This window comes from Microtus oregoni, unplaced genomic scaffold (assembly GCF_018167655.1).
Source record: "Microtus oregoni isolate MIOR12 unplaced genomic scaffold, Mior012 000007F_ref0000211, whole genome shotgun sequence".
NCBI classification, from domain to species: domain Eukaryota; kingdom Metazoa; phylum Chordata; class Mammalia; order Rodentia; family Cricetidae; genus Microtus; species Microtus oregoni.
In genome coordinates this window covers 11,835,910-11,856,776 of record NW_024543066.1, presented here as the reverse complement: position 1 = coordinate 11,856,776, position 20,867 = coordinate 11,835,910, and the positions used below count along the sequence as shown (strand labels likewise).

The 20,867-nt window shown below is 49.2% G+C and overlaps 1 protein-coding gene across 2 annotated transcripts in view; it reads right to left on the bottom strand.

Moving 5' to 3' along the window:
• Window positions 1-1,608, bottom strand: part of Unc5b (unc-5 netrin receptor B) — a 69,532-nt gene extending 67,924 nt beyond the window's left edge. For both annotated transcript variants that reach the window (XM_041655710.1, XM_041655711.1), the window contains exon 1: window positions 1,122-1,608. In XM_041655710.1, the coding sequence (XP_041511644.1) occupies window positions 1,122-1,200 (79 nt within the window). In that variant the 5' untranslated portion in view covers window positions 1,201-1,608. The remainder of the gene's footprint in view (window positions 1-1,121) is intronic.
• Window positions 1,609-20,867: the final 19,259 nt, after the last annotated feature.

Genomic DNA, 20,867 nt, shown 5'->3' with positions numbered 1-20,867 from the left:
GGGGTGCTTAAAAGCAAGCTCTAGCCATGGGAACCATTAATTCCAGGGGAGGGACCTTTAGCGCTTTAAGAGAGGTGGGAAGTGTGGGGAGGGCAGAAGTCAGCATCGTTGAGGAAGGTGGGATGGGGAAAGCCGAAAGTGCTAGTTTTCTTGGCCCATTCTAAGCCTTTGCTTAGGGGAGGCCTTTGTACAGGATGCGCCCCCCCCCCATTCCCTCCCACCCAACCTCGGGAGTCAAGGCATCCTGCTGGCAGTTCACCTGCTTGGGTACCGGAGAAGCTAGAGCGAGTACACACTTTTCCTTCCAAGGAAGACTCAGCCCACTTTGGAACGCCCAGCAGAGGCAGCAAGACACTTCCACGTTCGCGGCGGGAGAGGAGGATTAGGGGACTTTATAAACTTAGGAATTCACCAAACCCTATTAGGGCATCTTGCTGCGTCCAGGTGCGGTTTAGAGGCTCACCTGAGAATGCTAATAACCCACTTAAAATTGGGGGAAAGTCGGCAAGGGTTATTACGTCCCTTCACTCTCTGCCAACACTCACTCATTTGAAACACCCACTAACCACGAAACCCTTCCAAACCCTACCGCGCCGCACCTCCGGAGACCAGGTTGTGCAGGACTCGGCCCCTCCCCCTTCAAAGGCTAAAGCCTTCGGGCCTCGTCTCCCCAAAGGTGGAGGGGAACAAGCGCTTCCAGGGCTCCTCAGTATCCTGCTCTCTCCCTCTGACCCGCAGAATGCTGCGCGTGCTGCCCATGGGAGCCCGCGGGAGCCGGGACTCGGACTTAAGTTGCAGGCAAACGGCACGGAACAAACATTCGGCCCAGGTAGCGACATCTTTTTCGGTGGCAATCGGGGGTCACCTGGAAGTGAATCAGACCCCATTCTATGGCCAAGCAACTAGCCCTTGGAGGCAGGAGCAGGGAGTTTCGGGCTTACGTGGCACCCCAGGTGGCAACGCGTCGCCCCCTCTCCAGGGCGCCGAAGCTCTTTTTTAACTTGGGTGCGTCCACCGCGTCTCCGGAGCGCAGCGACTCCCCAAGAACCACCCGAACTTGCGGTTAGAGGCTGGGACTCGCCAGATCCGCATCCCTGCGTCCCACTCCCTCTTGATCCTACCTGCTAGGCTCAGTGTCGGGTCCCAGCAGAACAGCAGCGCCAGCAGCAGCGCGCCCCGCGTCCCGCTCCGGGCCCTCATGCTCCTGTCGCCCGGCCCGGGCGCCTCTCCCTCGGGGCTCTTTCCCGGGCCCCAGCCTCGCCGCCTTCGCCTTCGCCGCCGCCTCGCCGTCCTCGCAGGCGCCCCGCAGCGCCAGCCCGTGCACTCCGTGGGCGCAGCGGCAGCCACGCTGCGCCGGGAAATCGCCCGGCTGCACGGAGCGCTCCGGGAGTCGGACGCCGCTAGGGATCCGGGCGCTTGTGCGCCCTTTCCGCGATCTCCCGCGGCGAGCGCGCTCCGCGCCCTGCTCCGAAGTTGCGCGAACCCAGCAGAGTGCGCTCAGCGGCGCTCGCAGCGGCCGCGCCGCGAAGTCTGGCCGAGTGGGGTGCGCGCTCCTCTCCGCGCCCAGCCGCTCCCAGCGGCTCCTTGCCCTCCCCGCCGCCGGCCACAATGCCCAGCGCCGCGGCGCGCTCGCCCTAGAGTCAGCGGGCCGGGGCGGGGCCTCACGCGCTATGGGGCGGGGCATTGAGGACGGGGGCGGGGCCACAGGGCCCTGCGAGGGGGTACTCCACCGCTGTGCAGGCGCGGCCGAGTTGGGGCCTATCAGAGGGGACCCTCGAAGAACGTAGTCTCCAGAGCACCGAAAAATCAGTCCGCTGAGAAGCGGAGTTCACCGAATCTTCTTGCCGAAAATAAAGAAAATAAACTTTCGTGCCTTTCTTAGGTCGGGTATAAGTCGGCTTTCGCTTTTGATTCCATCTCAAAGGAGGTACGGGAGTTTTAAGAAAAACCTCAAAACACCCAAATACTGGTGGAGCTGGGGATGTAGGTGAGGAGTTACAGTTGGGGGGTATTTGGGCCTGAGTTAGGATCATGATTGGTTCTACTTCTCTGCATGACCTAGGACAGGACTCTTTACATGGGATCCGGAAGGATGGCTCTTCTGAGGATGTGGTGAACCAGCCAAGTGTGTCGGGAGGGGCCTGCTGCTGCCTTTGGCTCAGTGCAAACTTGGTTCTGCTCCTTATGAGTGTGACCTTGAAGAAGCTGCTGAGCTCTTTCCATCACTGTCATCTGTGAAATGGGGAATAGTGATGTTAACAGTCTCATGAAGGAGCAAGGAGCAGAATGGAGGAAATGGAAGGAAAGTAGTGGTATAAACGGTGGTCCCTGTTCCCAAGATTCTTGTGGGAAGTCCTGATCACCCAAAGGGGGGCCCACAAGCCTCTGTGGCCAGATGAGGTTTGGAGGATGTCTGTGCACCAGCTGACATGAACATCCTTTCAGCGAAGCTCCATGAATGGGCATCATTTCAGCTAATTCCTCAACTCTCTGGAGAAAGTACCATAGACACTCGCTTTATAGAGTAGAGACTGAGACACCGAGAGGCATGGCCATTTGTCCAGGATGACAGAGCCAGCTCTGAGTGAGGGAATGAAGGGGATAAGGGAGATGGGGTTGGAAAAGCCCCATAGCTGAGCATGATGGTGTATGCCTTTAATCCCAGCATTCAGGAGGCAGAAACAGGAGGATGCCTGTGAGTTTCTAGGCCAGATACCAAGGGTCTCCCTGCTACCCCTTAACCCAGATCAGCTGTTCCTCTTTGCAGATCCATGCCATCGTTCCCTGAGGGAGGGGCGGGCAATGAAAGCAGGACTTCCGGACACCCCCTCTCTCCCAGCTCCACATACTGAAGACTGGAGACCCAAGGAGGCAGTGGATGGAAGCAGCAGTGGATGGAAGCAACACCCTGCATCATGGCTGGCCAGGAGGGTGGATACGGGTGGAGTGAACTCCCGAGACAGGACTTTGGTTTCTGCGGGCAAAGGTAAATGGGTTATTTTTAGCCTGGCCTGGAACAGCATGAGCAAGGGTAGTGGCTGATCACACCCAGCCATCTCCACCCATTCCAGACCGCAAATGCATAGCCCTACACACCCCTGGACAGTTACACATACCTGCAAAGGAGTATACAAGTAAATATGCAACAGGGACACACAGGTGCAAGAGGCTCCTTCCTGAAACACCCTGTGTGCAAATAAACATCCACCTAGAAAAACACCCACGGACAAAACCCACGGGGCTAAAAACCCCAAACACACCTCTAAGCACACACATAGACATCTGACTGGAAAGACAAACAGGTATTTTGGATATTTAAAGACCGCCTGGAAACACCGTGGGTGCATGGGTACCAAGACTCACATCTCATGCCCAGACCCTAGACACAGGCACAAGGCCCTAGGCCTGAGAACTCAATAGAAGCTGCAGGTCATTCTCCCTCCGTGGGGAATGAGAGACTTTGTGCTGGGCAGAGAGGGGATAAGAAGCATTTTTCCTCCCTTCTACCCAGCCCCGTTCCACCCTTCAGTCTGGAATCTCTCTCCGCTTTAAAAAAGCAGAATCGCTTTATTCTAATTAACTCACAAATGAAAGCATCACACAGGTAGGGGCAGCCACACTAACCATTGCCAGGTTGGTTCCATTCCATGCTCTTCCATCTCAGTGAACATCTCTGTACCTAGAATGACCATTCTGAGGCCATGGAGCTTCCTTGGGGTTCTGCATGTGCACGGTCAATCACAGCTTTTATTCACTTGTCCGAGAAGGGGGGGGGGTCTATAACAGAATTGAAACTAGATAAAAATTAGATTTATAGGGGCTGGAGAGGTGGCTCAGAGGTTAAGAGCACTGACTGATCTTCCAGAGGTCCTGAGTTCAATTCCCAGCATCCACATGGTGGCTCACAACCATCTGTGACGGCTGCCGTCCATCTTTCCTCATCATCCAATTTCTCCAATCTTAACATCTTCTCACAGAGGTCTGTCTCTCTGGATTCAGGGTCAGCCCTTTCAGGGTCTCCCATAACTCCTCTGGGCCCCTTCCTGTGTTAAATCTCAGGAAGATGCCTTTCCCAGTCACCTGCAGCTAGGGGACCCTGCTCCCTGACACTCCAGTCTAGCCCAGGCAACCTCATCTTTGACCCTCATCAGGGAATGGCCACTTCCCTCCCATGTGCAAGGTAACACAGTGGAGTAGGTGTACAGACCTTTCCAGATGTGTCCCCAAACCCTGTGCCATGACACTCAGTCAAGGGGGGGGGGGGGATGCTTCTAGTTGAGCCAAAACGAGGGCACTGAATTGTCAAAGTTGGCCTCTTTTTGGGGTGAGATGTTCAAGACAGTGTTTCTCTGTGTAGCTTTAGAGCTCCTCCTGGAACTCGCTCTGTAGACCAGGCTGGCCTTGAAATCACAGAGATCCATCTCTGCTCCCTCCCGAGCGCTGGGATTAAAGACTGCACCAGCACCGCCTAGCAGCCTCTGTTTTTATTTATCCCGACACCATCAATGATGCTTCCTGCACACAGTAGGATGCATTGTGAGGCGGCAAGACAGAAGAGAGGTTATTGATCCAATGCCTACAATACCTATGAGAAGGAACACCAAGGCTCCACCTCCATGTCTGGAGGCAAGGGGCCCAGGGTCTGAGGCTGGAAGCAGGGCAGCCTTTGTAGGGGTGCAACTGCTTTAAAAGCCTGGGCCAGTGTTGACCCTTAATGAAGGCTGCAGATGCTTCCGGGACCACTCTCAAATCTTCCAAACAGGATAGCATGCAGGACTGGAAGGTGGAGCCAAGCTGATGGATGTAGCCCCAGACCCCCCGCTGTTCTTCTTACCTTCTGGGAGATCTCACGGGCCACTTAGTTGCCCTCTCTGGGCATCAGTGCCTTCCGTTGTAAAAGGGAAATAATCACCACTTCTCAGGACTAAAAGGAATATGCATACATCCTCTAATCTAGCTGAATAACAGCTACCTATTTCATAACAATTATGATTTGAAAGCAGCCTTTGGGGCTCCCTGCAAGAGCGGCTGGCAGCTTGTGCGTGGCGTCTCTAGCCCTGGCTATGCTCGCAGGTGCCACCAGGCGGCGCACTGCAGCCTCATCCTCCTCGGCGCCACTGCAGGCTCAGGAAGCGAGGCAGAGAACTGTGGAACCGTCCCCTAGTCCATCCTTCTGGGACCCTCCCAGGAGAGATTTCTGTTCACTGAGGGAGTCGGAGGTAGGCTCTCAGAAGGATCGGATTGTGGGTTCTCTATTGGGAAGATTTGAGAGTTAAGTTCACACAGCCGCTCCTGATTAGTCCGGGGCAGAAGGACCTCTAGACATTTGTCAGCTGCAGAAGGGAGATATCTGTGATAGAAGTCTTTCAATGTGTAATGGTATCAGCATAGCCAATGCTGAGACTGGCCTAAGTTCTTCACATGCTAACCACATACATGATAGGTGCTGTTGGGACCCTACTCACAAGTGAAGGCAATGAGACCCAGGTAGCAGGACAAGGGAGAGTCCCACCCCGGGACAGTAGATCTCCAGCCGGATCTCCCCTTTTAAAAAACTGAAATGTGGCCCCGTGGTGGCGGCATACCTTTTTAATCCCAGCACCTGGGAGGTAAAGACCTGCAGATCTCTAATTTCAAGGGCAGCCTGGTTTACAGAGCAAGTTCCAGGACAGCCCAAGGCTACACAGAGAAACCCTGTCTTAAAAAAAAAAAAAAAAAAAAAAAAAAAATGAGAGGAGAGGGACAGAGAGATGACCGTGCCAGTAAAGGGACTGATGCAAAACCAGGAAGGCCCGAGTTCAGATCCAGAACACCCAGTAAAAAGCAGGGCTCAGTGAGTGTAGTATTCCCTGTGCTGAGAAGGAGGGCATTGGGGGAGGGTGCCCTGGAACTCACTGTTCAGACAGTGTGCATAACAGGTGATCTCCGGGTTCAGGGAGAGTCCCTCTCTCAAAACGTAAGGTGGGGGGTGATTAAGGACAACAATGTTGACCTCTGGCTTCCACATGCATGCACACACCTGTGCACACACAGAAACACATATACCAAGCAACACACATACACACGGCTGGGGAAATGGTTCTTTGGGTAAAGTCACTTGCAGCCATACCCGATAACCTGAGTTCACTCCCAGGATCCCACAGGGTGGGAAGAGAAAACTGACACCCAAAAGTTGCCCTTAGCCACTGAGCTGTCTCTAATTTTCTTTTGTTTTGAGACTGGGCCTCTGGTAGCCCAAACTGGCTGTGAACTCCTGATCCTCCTGCCATTACTGGCTAATCGCTGGGGTTACAGGCAAGTGCCACCACGCTGGGCCTCACAATTCTTTTCCTGCCAATTTACGAAAGTAAATTATATTTTAGTGAAGGTTTGATTTGCAGAAAATTTTAAAGTACAATGCAGAATGTTTCCCCACATCCCTTAGGCCGTTCCCTTCGTCATGTCTGACATCATTAGTCTCAAGTTACTAGGATGAACTGGAGTTAACGTGAGTTATCTTGACTTGGGCCTTATACCCCTCATTCTGGGTTGGGGTCCCATTCCGGGACCCATTCCATTGTGACGCCTTAGCGCCCTATTGGCTGTGGCAGTTTCTCAGCACCTCACCCTTAGTCCGATGACCCTGACAGCTGAGGATGGTTGGGTATTTTGGAAGATGTCTCCCACATGGGGTTTGCCCATCTTGGCCTTCACAATCATCTCCCACAGGGGGTTCTGATTTATCCGATCCACACACAGCACATCAGCTTGTATAGTGGCCACTGGTCATGAGCAAACATGCCTTGACATGGCCTGGGCAGGTTCATTGTCCTAAAGCTGGGGTGCTGGCAGGTCCCCCAAGGGGTAAAACAAAATGGAGCCATAAGCATGGAAAAGGGATAAGGAGAGATTGCAGGTGTTCAGTCGCAAGGACAAAGGCCCTGAGGCAGGGAAGTGAGAGGTGAGACAGGTCAGGAAGCTGAATGACCAGACACCGGAAGGGGCAGTCCCAGCTAGGGTTAGCCCTGTGAGCTAGAGCTGAGATCTGACTATGGAGATAGCAGGAGTCACAGTTGTGACTGACACAGAAGGCCTCATGGGTGTGTGCCAGGAGCATCTCGGGGTTGTGTGTCACAGGGGTCTGAGGAGGGGTGGATGGTGAGGAGGTGTCCATTGAGGGCTTCTAGAACAAGAGGATCTGTCCCAAGGCTTCAGGGAGTGTACTGAGGGAAGCAGAGGTCTCTGGACTTAGTGCCACAGCTTTGGGGGGTGTGGGCTAGGGAAAAGCAGTGAACTGGAGTTCGAACGCTGTGAGCTCAAAGTCTCTGTGGACTCCCCAGCACACGATTGTGGGCATAGCACCGACTGGTGTGCTCAGACGTGGTCATTATTTTAAAAATAAGGACATTGGCTGACACATGCATTGATAGTTTCAGCCCCCACAGACAGGAACACCACATGGATTAGCTGTGATAACCTAGAGGAGGGAGTCATGGTCATTCTCACTTTGAAAACAGAAGAGCTGAGACTTGGATGACCCCACTTAGCTGGGACGACCCCACTTAGCTAGGGACAGAACCAGGCTCAAAGCCGAGTAGCTGGTTCCAGAGCCTATGAAGCCAACAAACAAGGTGCTCAGGACTCCTTGATCCCTGACACAATCTGACGGACGGCGGAAAATCCCAGGTTCTTTTGTTTTAGGCCAAGCTTTCCTACTGGTCGTCTAGGTTGTTCTCGGAGGGAGATGTTAGCTGTGAGCATATGAAAATGGAAACCAAGGAGCTGGAAGACGGCCCAGTGGGTAAAGTGTTTGAGACAAGAGCATGAGAACCTGAATGTTTATCCCCAGAACAGGGGTGCGGCCAGATGTGGAAGTCTACATCTGTAATCTCTGCACTCCTGTGGCAAGATGGAGGCAGAAACAGGAGGATTCATGAACGATCAAGGGCCAGCTAGTTCGTTGTGTGTGTACGTAATAGTAGACAGCTTGAGACCCTGCCTCAAACAAGCTGGGGAGTGAGGTTTTCCTCTAACTCTACACACACACACACACACACACACGAGAGAGAGAGAGAGAGAGAGAGAGAGAGAGAGAGAGAGAGAGAATTTTTTTGAGAAAGGTTTTCTCTGTATAGCCCTCTAGTTCCTAGAACTCACTCTATAAACCAGCCTGGCCTTAAACTCAGAGGTCCACGTGCCTCTGCCTCCCAAGAACTGGAGTTAAAGACATGCACCACTATATCTAGCAGAAGAGAAAAATTCTTATGCTCATGGTTAAGAGCACTTACTGTGAGGACCCCACTTTCAGTTCCCCAAAGCCACGTTAGGCAGCTCAGTACTGCTTGTATTCCACTTTCAGGTGACCAGACGCCCTCTTCTAGCCACTGTGGACATTGCATCCATGTGGAGCACATACAAGTATGCAGGCACATACACATAATAATAAAAATATTTTTTTTAAATAAAGGAAAATAAAATTCCCAAAGGAAAAGGACTTATCTGAGGTCTCCTCTAGGGTCAGACTGTGTTCTCATGACCAACCCATTCCACCAGCTTCTCCTAAGTCATGAATGGGAATTCTGTATGCAGAGGTCAGACAAAAGGAGAGAACACGTATTACCATCCTGGGGGGAAAAAGCAGTCTTTTTTCTGCTTTCTCATAGTTGACTGTTGAGACATTCCAGTTTCAATGCATTCAGGTGAACATTGAGCTACCTTATTTAATAAAAACATTTAGAATCGTATTCTATATTTATCTTGAAAAGTAATACAGCTCTTGGCAATACAACATCCTTTTGCTGTGCCAAACATGTCCATTTCAATATTGCTTGCATGACGCCTCCAATATTGTTCATGCAATAATAGACAGTTTATCAAATTAAATACAGTAACTCTCTTTCTCAGAGAGGGCAAGACAACATAAATAACCCACTCCATGAGGTTCATATTTAAATCAGCTTCTTTATAAGGCATAGCTTTCTTGGAGAACCGTGATTCTGTATGGCTTGCATTGAGGCAGAAGGACAGTCACCTAAGTTATAGCTGTCACTTCAGCTAAAAGCAAGAGACACAGGAGGAATTTGGAAGACAGACAACCTTCTCTGTCATTTTCTTGCGGTCCTGCGTTTTTAGTACTGCTGTCGGGCTCTCTTGAAGACTGAGCCAGCACTGAAGATAACGGACTGTCATTTTCAGGACAAACGCCAGACACGTCCTCCAGTGGGAACCAATCCGAGCTGATTCACACGCACTTTCTGGAAGGGCAGGAGGAAGAAGGTCCTCCCTCAGGAACGGTCCCTTGGGATGTGCTGCTGGCAACCGAGACCATTTGCCTTCTCACTTTGCTAAAGCATACATTGAAAAGCCTCACTATGATAGGTAAACAGTTTAGTGACTTTAAGTACATTTTAGAGGAGATAAATTATGCTAGCAAGAGAGAAGGGGAGACACAGTGAAAACTCTCCTTTTTGAATTCTAACCCTAATGAAGCTCTCTCCTCTATTGTCAGGGATCTCTTCTCACTGCAAGTGATGTACACGATGCATCTGCTTCTGAATATTTAAATGTCCCTTGGTTTTGCTCATTTGCGACAGAATCTCTTCCACCCTGGACTGTGATACAGTCCTAACTGTCCTTCATGGACAGGGAAAGGTGGAACTGGTTAGGGTTTCTATTGCTGCAACAAAACGTTATGACGAAAAAGCAAGTTGGAGAGGAAAGGGTTTACTTCACTTACACTTCCAGATCATAGTCTTTCATTGGAGGAAGTCAGGATAGGAACTTAAACAGGGCAGGAAGCTGGCAGTAAAAGCTGATGCAGAGGTCAAGGAGGGGAGCTGCCTACTGGCTTGTTCCTCAAGACTAGCTCAACCTGCATTCTTATAGAACCCAGGACCAAAGGCTCAGAATGGCAACCCTCCCCCCTCCCCGCAATGGACTGAGCCCTCCCTCATTGATCGTTAATCGAGAAAATGCCTTACAGCTAGATCTCATGGAGGCATTTCCTCAGCTGAGGCTCCGTCTTCTCTGATGACTCTAGTTCCCATCACGTCGACACAAAACCAGTTGGTACAGTGGCCTTTTCCCCTCATGATTAACCAGGGGCTCCAGCACCGTCTTTTGGAAAAGAAAGGTTTTCCCTCCCCAGTGAGTTTCTGTGGATGTTTTGGTCAGAACCAGTGGGCTGTGCTCTATTCTGGACTCCCAAGGGTGGTGCCTAACCCCACCCTAATACCACACCTAATGTGTTATGGTAGACTATAATTTTTAGTTAGATTTATTTCTTTGTCTGTTTGTTTAGTGCGGAGGTACATGTGCTATGACGTACATGTGGAAGGCAGAGGACAGCTTGTGGGAGTCGGTTCTCTTCTTCTACCTTGTAGTCCCCGGGGGATCAAATTCAGGTCTTCGGGTTTGGTGACAAGCGCCATCTTGTTGGCTCGACAGAGGTTTAGAGTCCATCTTCAGGTCTCTTGCCCTGTTTGCAGCTCTCAATATTATTTCAGCATTCTGAATTTCTATCTGTCTTGGAGTGAGCTTGCGAAGTTTTTACAGTGAAAATAAATCTTAATGCGAACGGAATGTGCACTTGTCTATAAAACGTCAAAATCATTGCCAAGTATATAAATCACATGGCCAACGACAAGATGATAATCCCCCAACTTAATTATTTTTTTCAGATGCTAAAAAGGCAAGGCAATTGCTATGATATTTATACACAAGGCAAACTATATAAGAAATTTCCACAATGTGTCAAAGAAGCAACAGTGTCCGAAGCTTTGATATCATGTAACAAAGTGGGAATGACTCATGAATACGAAATACTAATTTGTCTATTTACTGTGTGTCTCCCCACTCAGGCACCTGTGTTACAGTCTATGTCTGTAGATCAGAGGGCAATTGTCAGGAGCTAGGGGATTCCCCGTCCACCCTGTGGGTCCCAGGGATGGACATCCGGCTTCAAGCTTGGCAGCAAGTGTCTCTGACTGCCAAGCCATCTTTCCAGCCCTCAAACATGCAACTCTTATGTCCTAACATGTCTCTAGTCATGAAGAAAAATGTGACTTCCCTAAGACATTCAATCACAATACGTATGCATTTTACATGCCAAGATTATACTCATTATTGCCATGACGCAGGTGGAGGAAAGAGGGCAACTCTGAGAGTGGGTTCTCTCTGTCCACATTTTATGTGCATTCCGAGTAGGAAATTCAGGTCACCTGGCTTGCACAGCCATCATTTTTACTGGCTGAGCCATCTTACCAGCTCACATGTGCTGTTTTAACCCACATCTCAGCGAAACAGAATTCATGATGCAGTTTGTGTCCCTAAAGGTCCTTTCCCATGACCATCAGGCTATATCATTTATTAACACGGAACATCTAAAATCACATGTGGAGGCCCCCAGAAGACTTGGAGATGTCATCTGCCTTTCTGCCCTGTAGGGTCATGGGGCTGGTCTCAAGACTCTCATTCACTGTCAAGTCACCGATCCCATGACCAGAGGAAGGGAGGGTCTGTCTCTCAGTGAGGAACTCTGAGATTTGGCCTCATTCCAGGTTGGGTCCAGCGAGGAAGACAGAGGGACTGGGACAAACCAGCCCCCAGGAGGGAAGACAGTATCTGCCAGCATAGCTGTGATGTAGAAGGTCTGCTCTGGGAGATGCACTCACCCCCAGAGCCAGGCGAGCTCTGAGCTGCTGCAGGGCCTGTACCTGGGTTATGTCTTGATGAATCCTTAGACACAGTGCACTGAAAGCCACCAGGCTTTTACAAATGGGTTACGTCCTGAGGTACTGGGGTTCTGGCTGCTTGCTACCCCCATAGCTAACCTCCAAGTCTCTGGCCAGCATCAAGTCTCTGCTTAATCCCCGGCCAACATCAGAGGACCTTTGTCTCTTTCCCAAATGGGAACTTTGCTCGAGGAGACTGGGCTCCTCGGACCTGTTTCTCTTCTTGGTGTACCTCTTGCACCTTCAGAGGGTCTATTGAGAGTTTCAGTGAACGACTTCAATTGGCACCCCCAAATGCTATTTCACACAATCACACAGGGAGCTGAGGTTGCAGGAAAAAAATGGGATGCCAGCTGTTCCTCGGAGCCCAGAAACATTAATATTAATATTATTATTAACAAAAGAACGTGGGGGCTCCAACAGGCTAGCATTGAATGTAGACATCAATTTATTAACATTACATATTAACATCCAGTCTCCCAAACACAAACAGTATCTTTCTCCATTTCCTTAATATTTCTCAGGGTTGCTTTATCACTTAGGGCAAAGATTTTTTATTACACTTATTAATGTATTTTTAATGTTTTCGCTAGTAAAGTATTTTAAATCTCATGTCCTAATTGTGTGTGGAATACAATTAATTTTACCTATTAATCTTGTATACCCTTCAGCTGACAGTGGCAGCTAACTAGTGCTGGTCACTTTGTTCTCAAGAGCTTTGAATTTCAGACAGCCACAGCCATATCCAGCTCGGCTCCAAGGACTGACCTGAGCGAGGCACCCAGGGACCAGAGAGAAGACACAGAGAAGCATCCAAAAGCTGGGATCTGGCAGACTGCGCCCTCTGATGGAGGAGCCTCAGCACCTCAGAAGCTCTGAGTATATTATACACAGATGGATGGGGAGGGGAGGTTACTGCATACAACTGAATGAGGAGGCAGGATTGTTGCAGATAAACAAGGAGATAGGTTCAGCCAGTCTCGGTAGGAGCCTTCCTGATGCAGTTAACATCTGGGGGTAGAAAGCTATGGTGGATATTTTTTGCATACACTGTTACCATTTGCACTTGGACCAGAAGGCTTTGCTGTCCCCCCCCCCCCCCCCCGCCCCCAGGCCTCATCTGGGAAAGGCTTTGTCATTCCTGTGGGGTTGAGGGTCTGGGGTCTACGTCAACAGCACACATTCACTCAGGACTTCACTGCTGTTTATGCCAGATACATACCATTGATTGCCTTTGAATTAAATAAAGCATCTTTCCGTTTCTCTCTGATAGTCTGGCAGGGCATTTATTTTTCTTGCCTTATTGCATAGTCTAAAACCACTAGTACAATACTGGACAGAAGCGCCAAGAACGGACAGCTTCCACATGCTCTAGATCCAGGTGGGAGGTATTCATTATGTTTGCATGCCTCTGATGTTCATATACTGAAGTCTCATCTCCAAGGTGATGGCATTAGAAGGCCCTGAAGGTGATTAAAAGGTTAACAGGCCTTGTGACAAGGTCACCAGGGCTCTGCCCTCCTGAGAATTACCCTGAGATGGCTGTAATATCTCTCTCTCTCTCTCTCTCTCTCTCTCTCTCTCTCTCTCTCTCTCTCCTACCAACTGAGGGCAATGTTACTGTTTCTACCAGAGGAGGTTGGTACAAAAAAAAAGCCAGCTATGAAGCAAGCCCTGCCCAGACATTGCATGAGACCTTGAACTCCCCAGCCTCCAGAACAATAAGATACGTACTTCTATTATTTACAATCTAGCCAGACCTCAGTACTTTGTGATACAACAGCTTTATACTAGGAAAATAAAATTCCACAAAGACGTGTTTTCTTCTAGAAAATGTACAGTTGTGGGTTTAACATTTGGGTCAGTGATTCATTCTTAGCTATTATTTTTAATTTTTTTTTTGAGACAAGGTTTCTCTGTGTGACCCCGATATAGACCAGGCTGGCCTTGAACTCACGGACATCTGCCTGCCTCTGCCTCCCAAGTGCTGGGATTAAAGGAGTGTGCCACTACCACCTGGCTTGTTTTAAGTTTTTATGTGTATTAGTGCTTTGCCTGCATGTATACATGTGCATCATGTATGTGCCTGGTGCCTGAGGAGACCAGAAGAGGGTGTCAGGTTCCCCTAGAACTGGAGTTACAGACAATTGTGAGCCATGTGGGTGATGGGAATTGAATCTTGGTCTTCTGGAAGAGTAGCAGATATTCTTAACCTCTGAGCCATCTCTCCAACTTCCAAGTTACTCTTTTGAACATTACATAAGGTTCCAAGTTATTGATCTCTTTGCCCCACCTTCTTCTTTTTTTATTTTTTGAGACAAGGTTTCTCTGTGTAACAGCCCTGGCTGTCCTGGAACTTGCTCCGTAGATTAGGCTGGCCTCGAACTCACAGAGCTTCTCCTGCTTCTGCCTCCTGAGTGCTGGGATTTAAGGTGTGCGCCACCACCTCTTGGTGCCCTCCTTCTTCCTGGCATCTCTCTCCTCTTCGTCTTTATCTCTCTCTCTCTTCCTCAGCATCTTCTTCCTTTTCCTCCTTTTTTTTTTTTTTTTTTTTTTTTTTTTGTTTTGGAATAGCCAATCATCCTGGCACAATTTGTGGAAAAGACCATTTTATACTCCTGACTTGTCCTTTAGTCCAGGTTAAAAGTTTGTTTGCGCCCATGTGTGGGTTGACCTCTGACCTCTTCCCTGTCTGTCTTTGTGCCAGTCTCCTCTATTTTGTTTGTGTTGCCTTCCTAACACGTCTTGCAATCGGGCGGCATTTGCCCTCCACCTTCGTTCTTCTCTGGTGAAGGGGTTTTGTCTGCTCCAAACCCTATGCTATTTCCATGTAAATCTCAGGACAGCCCGTGGATATCAGCTAAGAAGCCTGCTGGGATCATGATTGCCTTCTATCTCCACACCAAGTTTGAGAGCCGATATCTTAACGATATTAGGTGTTTAATTTGTATCAGCAATGGTAGCTACGGTGTGTTCAGAAATGTCACCTCCTTCGCCAGATTTCTCTCTAAGGGGCTCATAGTTCAATGCTACTTATGTAGCACCTGCTACTTAATTTTTTAAATGTTCAGCTGTTCATTGTCAGGGTGTAGAAACACAATTGACTTCTTAGCATTGATCTCTTCTGCTACACGGTGAAACTTATTAATTCCTCTAGCTTTTCTGTAGACTCATCAGATTTCTTTTTTATGTAGATCAGTGTGTTGTTTTTTTAGTAGAGAGAGCTTTATTTACTTCTTGTCAGTTTTGTTGCCTTTCCGGTCTTTTACTTGCCTGAAGGGCCTGGATGGAACCTGAAAGATGTTGTATTGAATCAGCTGAGCACGGGGCTGCTGAGAGGATTGGGCGGGTAAAGGTGCTCACTGCCAAGTCTGAGGTCCTGTGTTCGAGCTCTGGAACCCGCATGGTAGAAGGAGAGAACTGACTCCCAAAGGTTGTTCTCTGACCTCTGGATGTGTACTGTGGCGTGTGTGCACCCTTTCCCATACACACTAATCAATCAATCAATTAATTGAACAGTTAAATAATTAAGTAAATAGGAATAAATAAGCGCCAAGAGCGGACACCCTCAGGTGCTCCTGTCCTGCAGGTCAACCTTCCCCACTCAGTCTTTAAACAGAGGTGTCTGAAGCGTCCTTTGTCTCATTCAGGGTCCCCGCACGCCCAGTCCTTGTTTGCTGAGGATTTCCCTTTTCTTTTTTCTTTCCTTCACTTTTGAACCAGCATCAGGTGTCAGTGAGATCACATTTGTTTACCCTGTTTTCCTTCTGGCAGGACCTTGAGCTCAGTGCTCAGGAAAGGCCCAGCATGCTGCTGCTGTCTTTCTCAAAAGCTGTGCAGCTTAGTAGCAAATGCAGAGGTGGTAGAGCCAGGCTTCTCGCTTGGACTCTTCTGCCTTCCTAATTTTAATTAAAAAAAATTTGTTTTTAAGCACTGGGAACTGAACCCAGAGTCTCAAAATTGCTAGACAAGCACTCTGCCACTGAGCCACGTCCCCAGCCCCTTACTGGTGGATTCTAGGAAGGGGCTCTACTACTGGGCTATCATCTCCAGTTCTTTTAAAAAATATTTTATTTATTTATTTTTTGTTTTTTTGTTTTTTGTTTTTTTTCAAGACAGGGTTTCTCTGTGTAACAGTTCTGGCTGTCCTGGAACTGGCTCTGTAGACCAGGCTGGCCTCAAATGAGATCCGCCTGCCTCTGCTTGTCAAATGCTGGGATTAGAGTTTTGTGCCTCTAATGCAGACCTGGGTTATATTTCATTTTAAGACATGGTCTCGCCAAATTTCCAAGACTAGCCTTTATCTCATTGTGCATCTTAGGTTGACCCTGAGTTTAGGATCCTCCTGCCTTAGCCTCCTGAGCAGCTGGGGTGATGATACCTCTGCAGGCACAGCCCTGGCTTCTCAGCTTGGCAGCTATGCCGCATGGCTCGAGACTTGATTATCTCAGGTTCAGTCTGCACACAGAGATGGGGTGCTGCTTCTCACGATTGTTGGAAAGGGAAGGGTGTGCGTGTGTGCGTGTGCGTGTGTGTGTGTGTGTGTGTGTGTGTGTGTGAACACCGTGATCAGCAGAATGCCTTCTGGGAGAGGACCCTCCCCTAATGACATTCCTTGGATACAGAACTCACCTTTTCTGGAAGGCCTCCTAGATCCCATCTCTTGGTACCACAAGGGCTAGAAGGGGCTTTTGTTTCCCCCATAGTTTTCCCCCACCTGCATCAGCGCCATCATTCAAAGGCATATGTGACAATGTGGACAGCTGACATTTTTCTCAAGCCTGTGCTCCGCTCCTCCTCCCTAAAAGGCACATTGAATGCCTCACCCCCGCCCCCGTACCTTGGACTGTTACCTTATCTGGAGACAAGTCTGTACAAATTCATTCGCATCTGGATGAAATCATAGAATGGCTCTGATCCGACGTGACTGTGTCCCTCCACATAGGGCAGACTTGGACATAGCTGCGTATAGAGAAAGGCACTGTGAAGTCACGTGCGTGAAGATGGACGGTCAGGATACCCTCGTGAAGACCAAGAAACTGCCATCACCAATGACACTGGCTACTAGAAAAGGCTGGGAAAGAGGCCAGCACGGTTTAGGGACTTACAAGAGCCCGGCCTGCCCTTAAGCTTGGACTTCTAGCCTCCCAAACTGTGGCTGTTTAAGCTACTGAGTATGAGTGCCTTGTTAGGGCCGGCCTGTGACCTCATCAGCCACTGGTAGGCTTCTAAGTGTACAACTCAGCTTTATTATGTGAGTTCCGGGTGATTGAACTTAGGTCTCCATGCTTGCATGGAAAGCTGCACTGTACTGACTGAACCGTTTGTCCTATCCCTGGAAATGTTACTTCTTTATTAAATTTTATTTTATCGATGGATTTATTTTTATAGATATGACATTGATTGCGGGAATGCATGTGGTCACTTGTGCCACTGTGCATGTGTAGGGACCAGAGGACGACTTCTAAGCTCATACCGTGTCTCTCATATAATGTCCCAGGGATGGAACGCAGGTCATCAGACTTGACAGCAAGTGTCTTTAGCTGCTGTGCCATGTCGCCGATTCTGGAAGTTATTCATGTTGGCTCTGATACGCTGCCACACACAAGTACCCTACTGCCTTCTCTGAGCCTCCTTATCTGAGTGCCCCTTCTTGGGTTACCCCAGACTCTTTCAAAGATTCCACTCTTCCTCTCTGGCCCTGTCTTCCAATCCTGTCCTACTCTCGTTCTCCGGGCAATCACCTGTGCCTCTCCTACAGGGGCATCTGTACCCACAGGGAAGCATTCATCCCCGTATCCTCCCAGGGAGCTGGCCTGGTGAACCTGGCTCCATATTTACCAGGAGGATGCTACAAGTCCAAGGTCCACTTAAACAGATACCAAGGCTCCTGAAGGTTGGATGACCTGCTACCAGCCAAAAGGCTCCTCTGGGTCGTGTATATCAGGTATATCTGAAACCCAAAGCTTACTTGCCTTGAGTCACACTGTCTACTGGCCACACCTTGGGCCTCTGTCCTCTGTCCTGCAGCCTTTTCTTGTCATCAGACATTGTGTTCTGGCAGCACCAACAAGTCCTCTTCTTGGTGATGGTGGAGTCCTGGGGCTGGACTGGTCTTTTCCTGTGGAACAGTCACTGTGTCTCCTAGAGAGCCACTGTGGGGAAAGCATGCGGAACCAGTGGTTCAGCTGTGAAGGCAGCACCTCCTCCCATGCCTGCCTGTGACTGTGTAATATCCCATTCATTTTCTCCCCTTCCAGCACTGTTTTGGAAACGGCTGATGCTTGACCACAGGAGACAGGGTAGGGTCCAGGGAGGACTGGCTGCTAGTGTGACTCAGGCAGGTCACCCCTGGCGGTCATGGTGGTATTGTCCACCGAGCTCCTGCTGTGTCTGGGCTCTGTGTCATCCTGTCTTCTGCCAGGTCCTCCCAAGCGCTGGTCCCTCCAGAGGAGGGAAGCTTGGCGCTGCTTGTCAAGAACTCCATCAAGGCCAACATGAACAGCAACTAGGGTCTCAGTGGAGGTAGGCTGCTAGGTTGCTATCAGGATGCTGCGGCTGCTGCTTCCTTCTCGGTCTCAGTTTCCCCAACTGTAAAACAAAGGACAGGATGGCTCTTGGACTCTTTTCCTGTCCGGGAGTTCATGATGAGCAGAACACACAACCAAAGACTCTTTTAAGGTGTCACTTATACAGGCACGCTGGCTATTGTGTGGCACTAATTTGGGGTGATATGAACAAATGCCTACTCTTCCCAGGTAGGGAACTAACAATAGATCAAAGTAACAATCCCACTGAACATAGGAGGGAGAGGGGCACAGGAAGTAGGATGTTTGACTGTGCTGGCCTGTGACATCACCCAGTCTAGCTTTGCCCCTCTTGGTGGGATGGCACCATAGAACTTATTGAGGTCTGATGGACACTGGGTGTGGGATAAGGGGACCCATGTAGAACTTTGTCCCCAGGTTTTCTCTTTTGGCAAGGATCAGCTCAAAGGTAACTTCAAAAGTTGTGGTAAAACCCACCCCATGAGAAGCACACAGAGAATCCAGGAAGAGAGAGGATGTAACAGGCTAGGCCAGCCAATCAGGTTCCTCCCTTGGCCTGATAAAGTCTCAATCCAGCCTCCTTTCCCAGGGCAGTTGTGGGCTATTTGGGGAGACCCCGCAGCTGTGGCAGACATTTCTAGTTTGAACTGGGATTTCTTTTCACTGGGCTGCGCCTTCCTTCTGCAGCATCATCTGACAGGTGGGATATGTGTCACATCTGAGGAACCATTCAGCTTCATGCTCTCCTGGGGGCCTCCTCCAGCACCCAGCAACAGGAAGGCTACCAGGGTGGCAGGGAGCGGGGAGGCAGGCCGGCAGGGTGACCCCTGCCCAGGGCCTGCGCAGATTCTAGGTGAAACAGAAAGGGGAATAAGGCTCGCTCTTCATGCCTGGTTACACTGAGAAATTCCCTGGCTGTGAGGCCTGTTGACATTCAAGGGAAGAGGGACAGCAGAACCTGAAAAACAGAGCTCCAGCCCTCATGCTGCAATCCTGGACTCTGGGCATCTTGAATAAATAATATATGTCTAATCTTAGAATTGTAGCATTCTTCCCCCTCCTGTTGGAGAACAGACAAACAGGATCCTTTATGCCCTCGGAATCCTGAAGACACCCTAGGGTCACATCCACCTGAGCCACTTAGTGGCCTGTGCTTATTCTAAGGAGGCAATGAAGGCCAGCGTTGCAGAGTTTCAGCACTGTCAAGGGGTAAACACAGTGCTAGTCACATGCCCTCTTTCTTTCCAGTGGCCTTCACAGATGCCTTAGGATGAAGAAATAGTTCCAGCAAGTGACAAACCCTCTGAAGAATGGGAAAAACAATCAGCTTGCTGTTTATTTTTATTTTATTAGAGGTGTAGACCTTTAATCAGGTGAGCAGGAGACGGGAGATAAAGTGAATCGTGGACAATGTGAAGCAGAACATTCATGGTTCTGCCTCAAGTATGACCGTATATGTGCATGGGATGAAAACACATACAAGGCAAACCTGACATGAAGAGAAGAAGATAATCAAGGAAAGGTCAGAGCTCCGCAAAGCCAAGCCAGATTTTAGAGGAGAGGCCATAGTCAGAAGTTGCTCCCCAGAAACCATCCATCTCGCCACCTGACAACTTCCCGGAAAGAGAAAGTGGCTTACATGATGTAAGGGAAGCGCTCGAAGCCATTGTCAGTACAGGCTTCCCAAACATTAGGGCAGGCTGTGCTTGTCAGTTCAAAGTTTCCTTTGTGTGTGTGGTTCATGTGCATATGCACGTGTGGGCGTGCAGGACAACCTCTAGTGAGGATTGTAGTGTCTATGTTACTACATGTACTACGGTACTACGCCTGTAGCACTACTGTTCCCGAGCAGGGAAAGGGGCCGGAGATTTAAACACAAACAGACATGGAGACAGAGACACGGGGTCATCCTTGAGACAACAATGCCCCCTTTATTGTTTTCAGGGGCAGCTTATATAGTGCTCTGGCCACGCCCCAGCTCTCGGGATCTTTCAGCTGCAGACCCATCAGAACCCACTCCCCTGCCATCAGGGTCTCATGTTCAGAGCAGAGGAAAACAAGTTGTTTGCAGGAAATTCAGAGTCTGGTGGTCCGCAGTCCCCAACAGAGGTTCACCTTGCTTTCTTGAGACAGGGTCTTTCCCTGGGCTCATGAAGTAGGCTGGCTAGCCACCAAGCCTGTCTCTGCCTTCCTAGCACTGGGATTATAAGCACAGGTCACCATGCCCAGCTTTTAAGTGGCTTTTGGGAATCGGACTCAGGTCCTCAAGTGGTGTCTCCTCAGCCCCAGTTTTACATTTTCTAGTGGCCATGTTAAAAAAAAAAAAGCAAAAAGAATTTTAAGGTGGCATTAATTTGGGTACATTTTCAACATGCCCCCAAATATAATTTTATTATAATATATAATTTATAATAAATATTATTCAGCATGTGATCAATATAAAATAGTCCTAGTTATTATATTCCTTTTGTGCTGTCTTTGAAACCTCATCTCAACTTGGACACTATTATTTCATTATTTGATCAATGTCTAGATTTCATAAAATTAACCTTATTCGCATTCTTTCAAACATTAAAAAGTTTTCTAATAAGCAAATCAAGTATTTGTT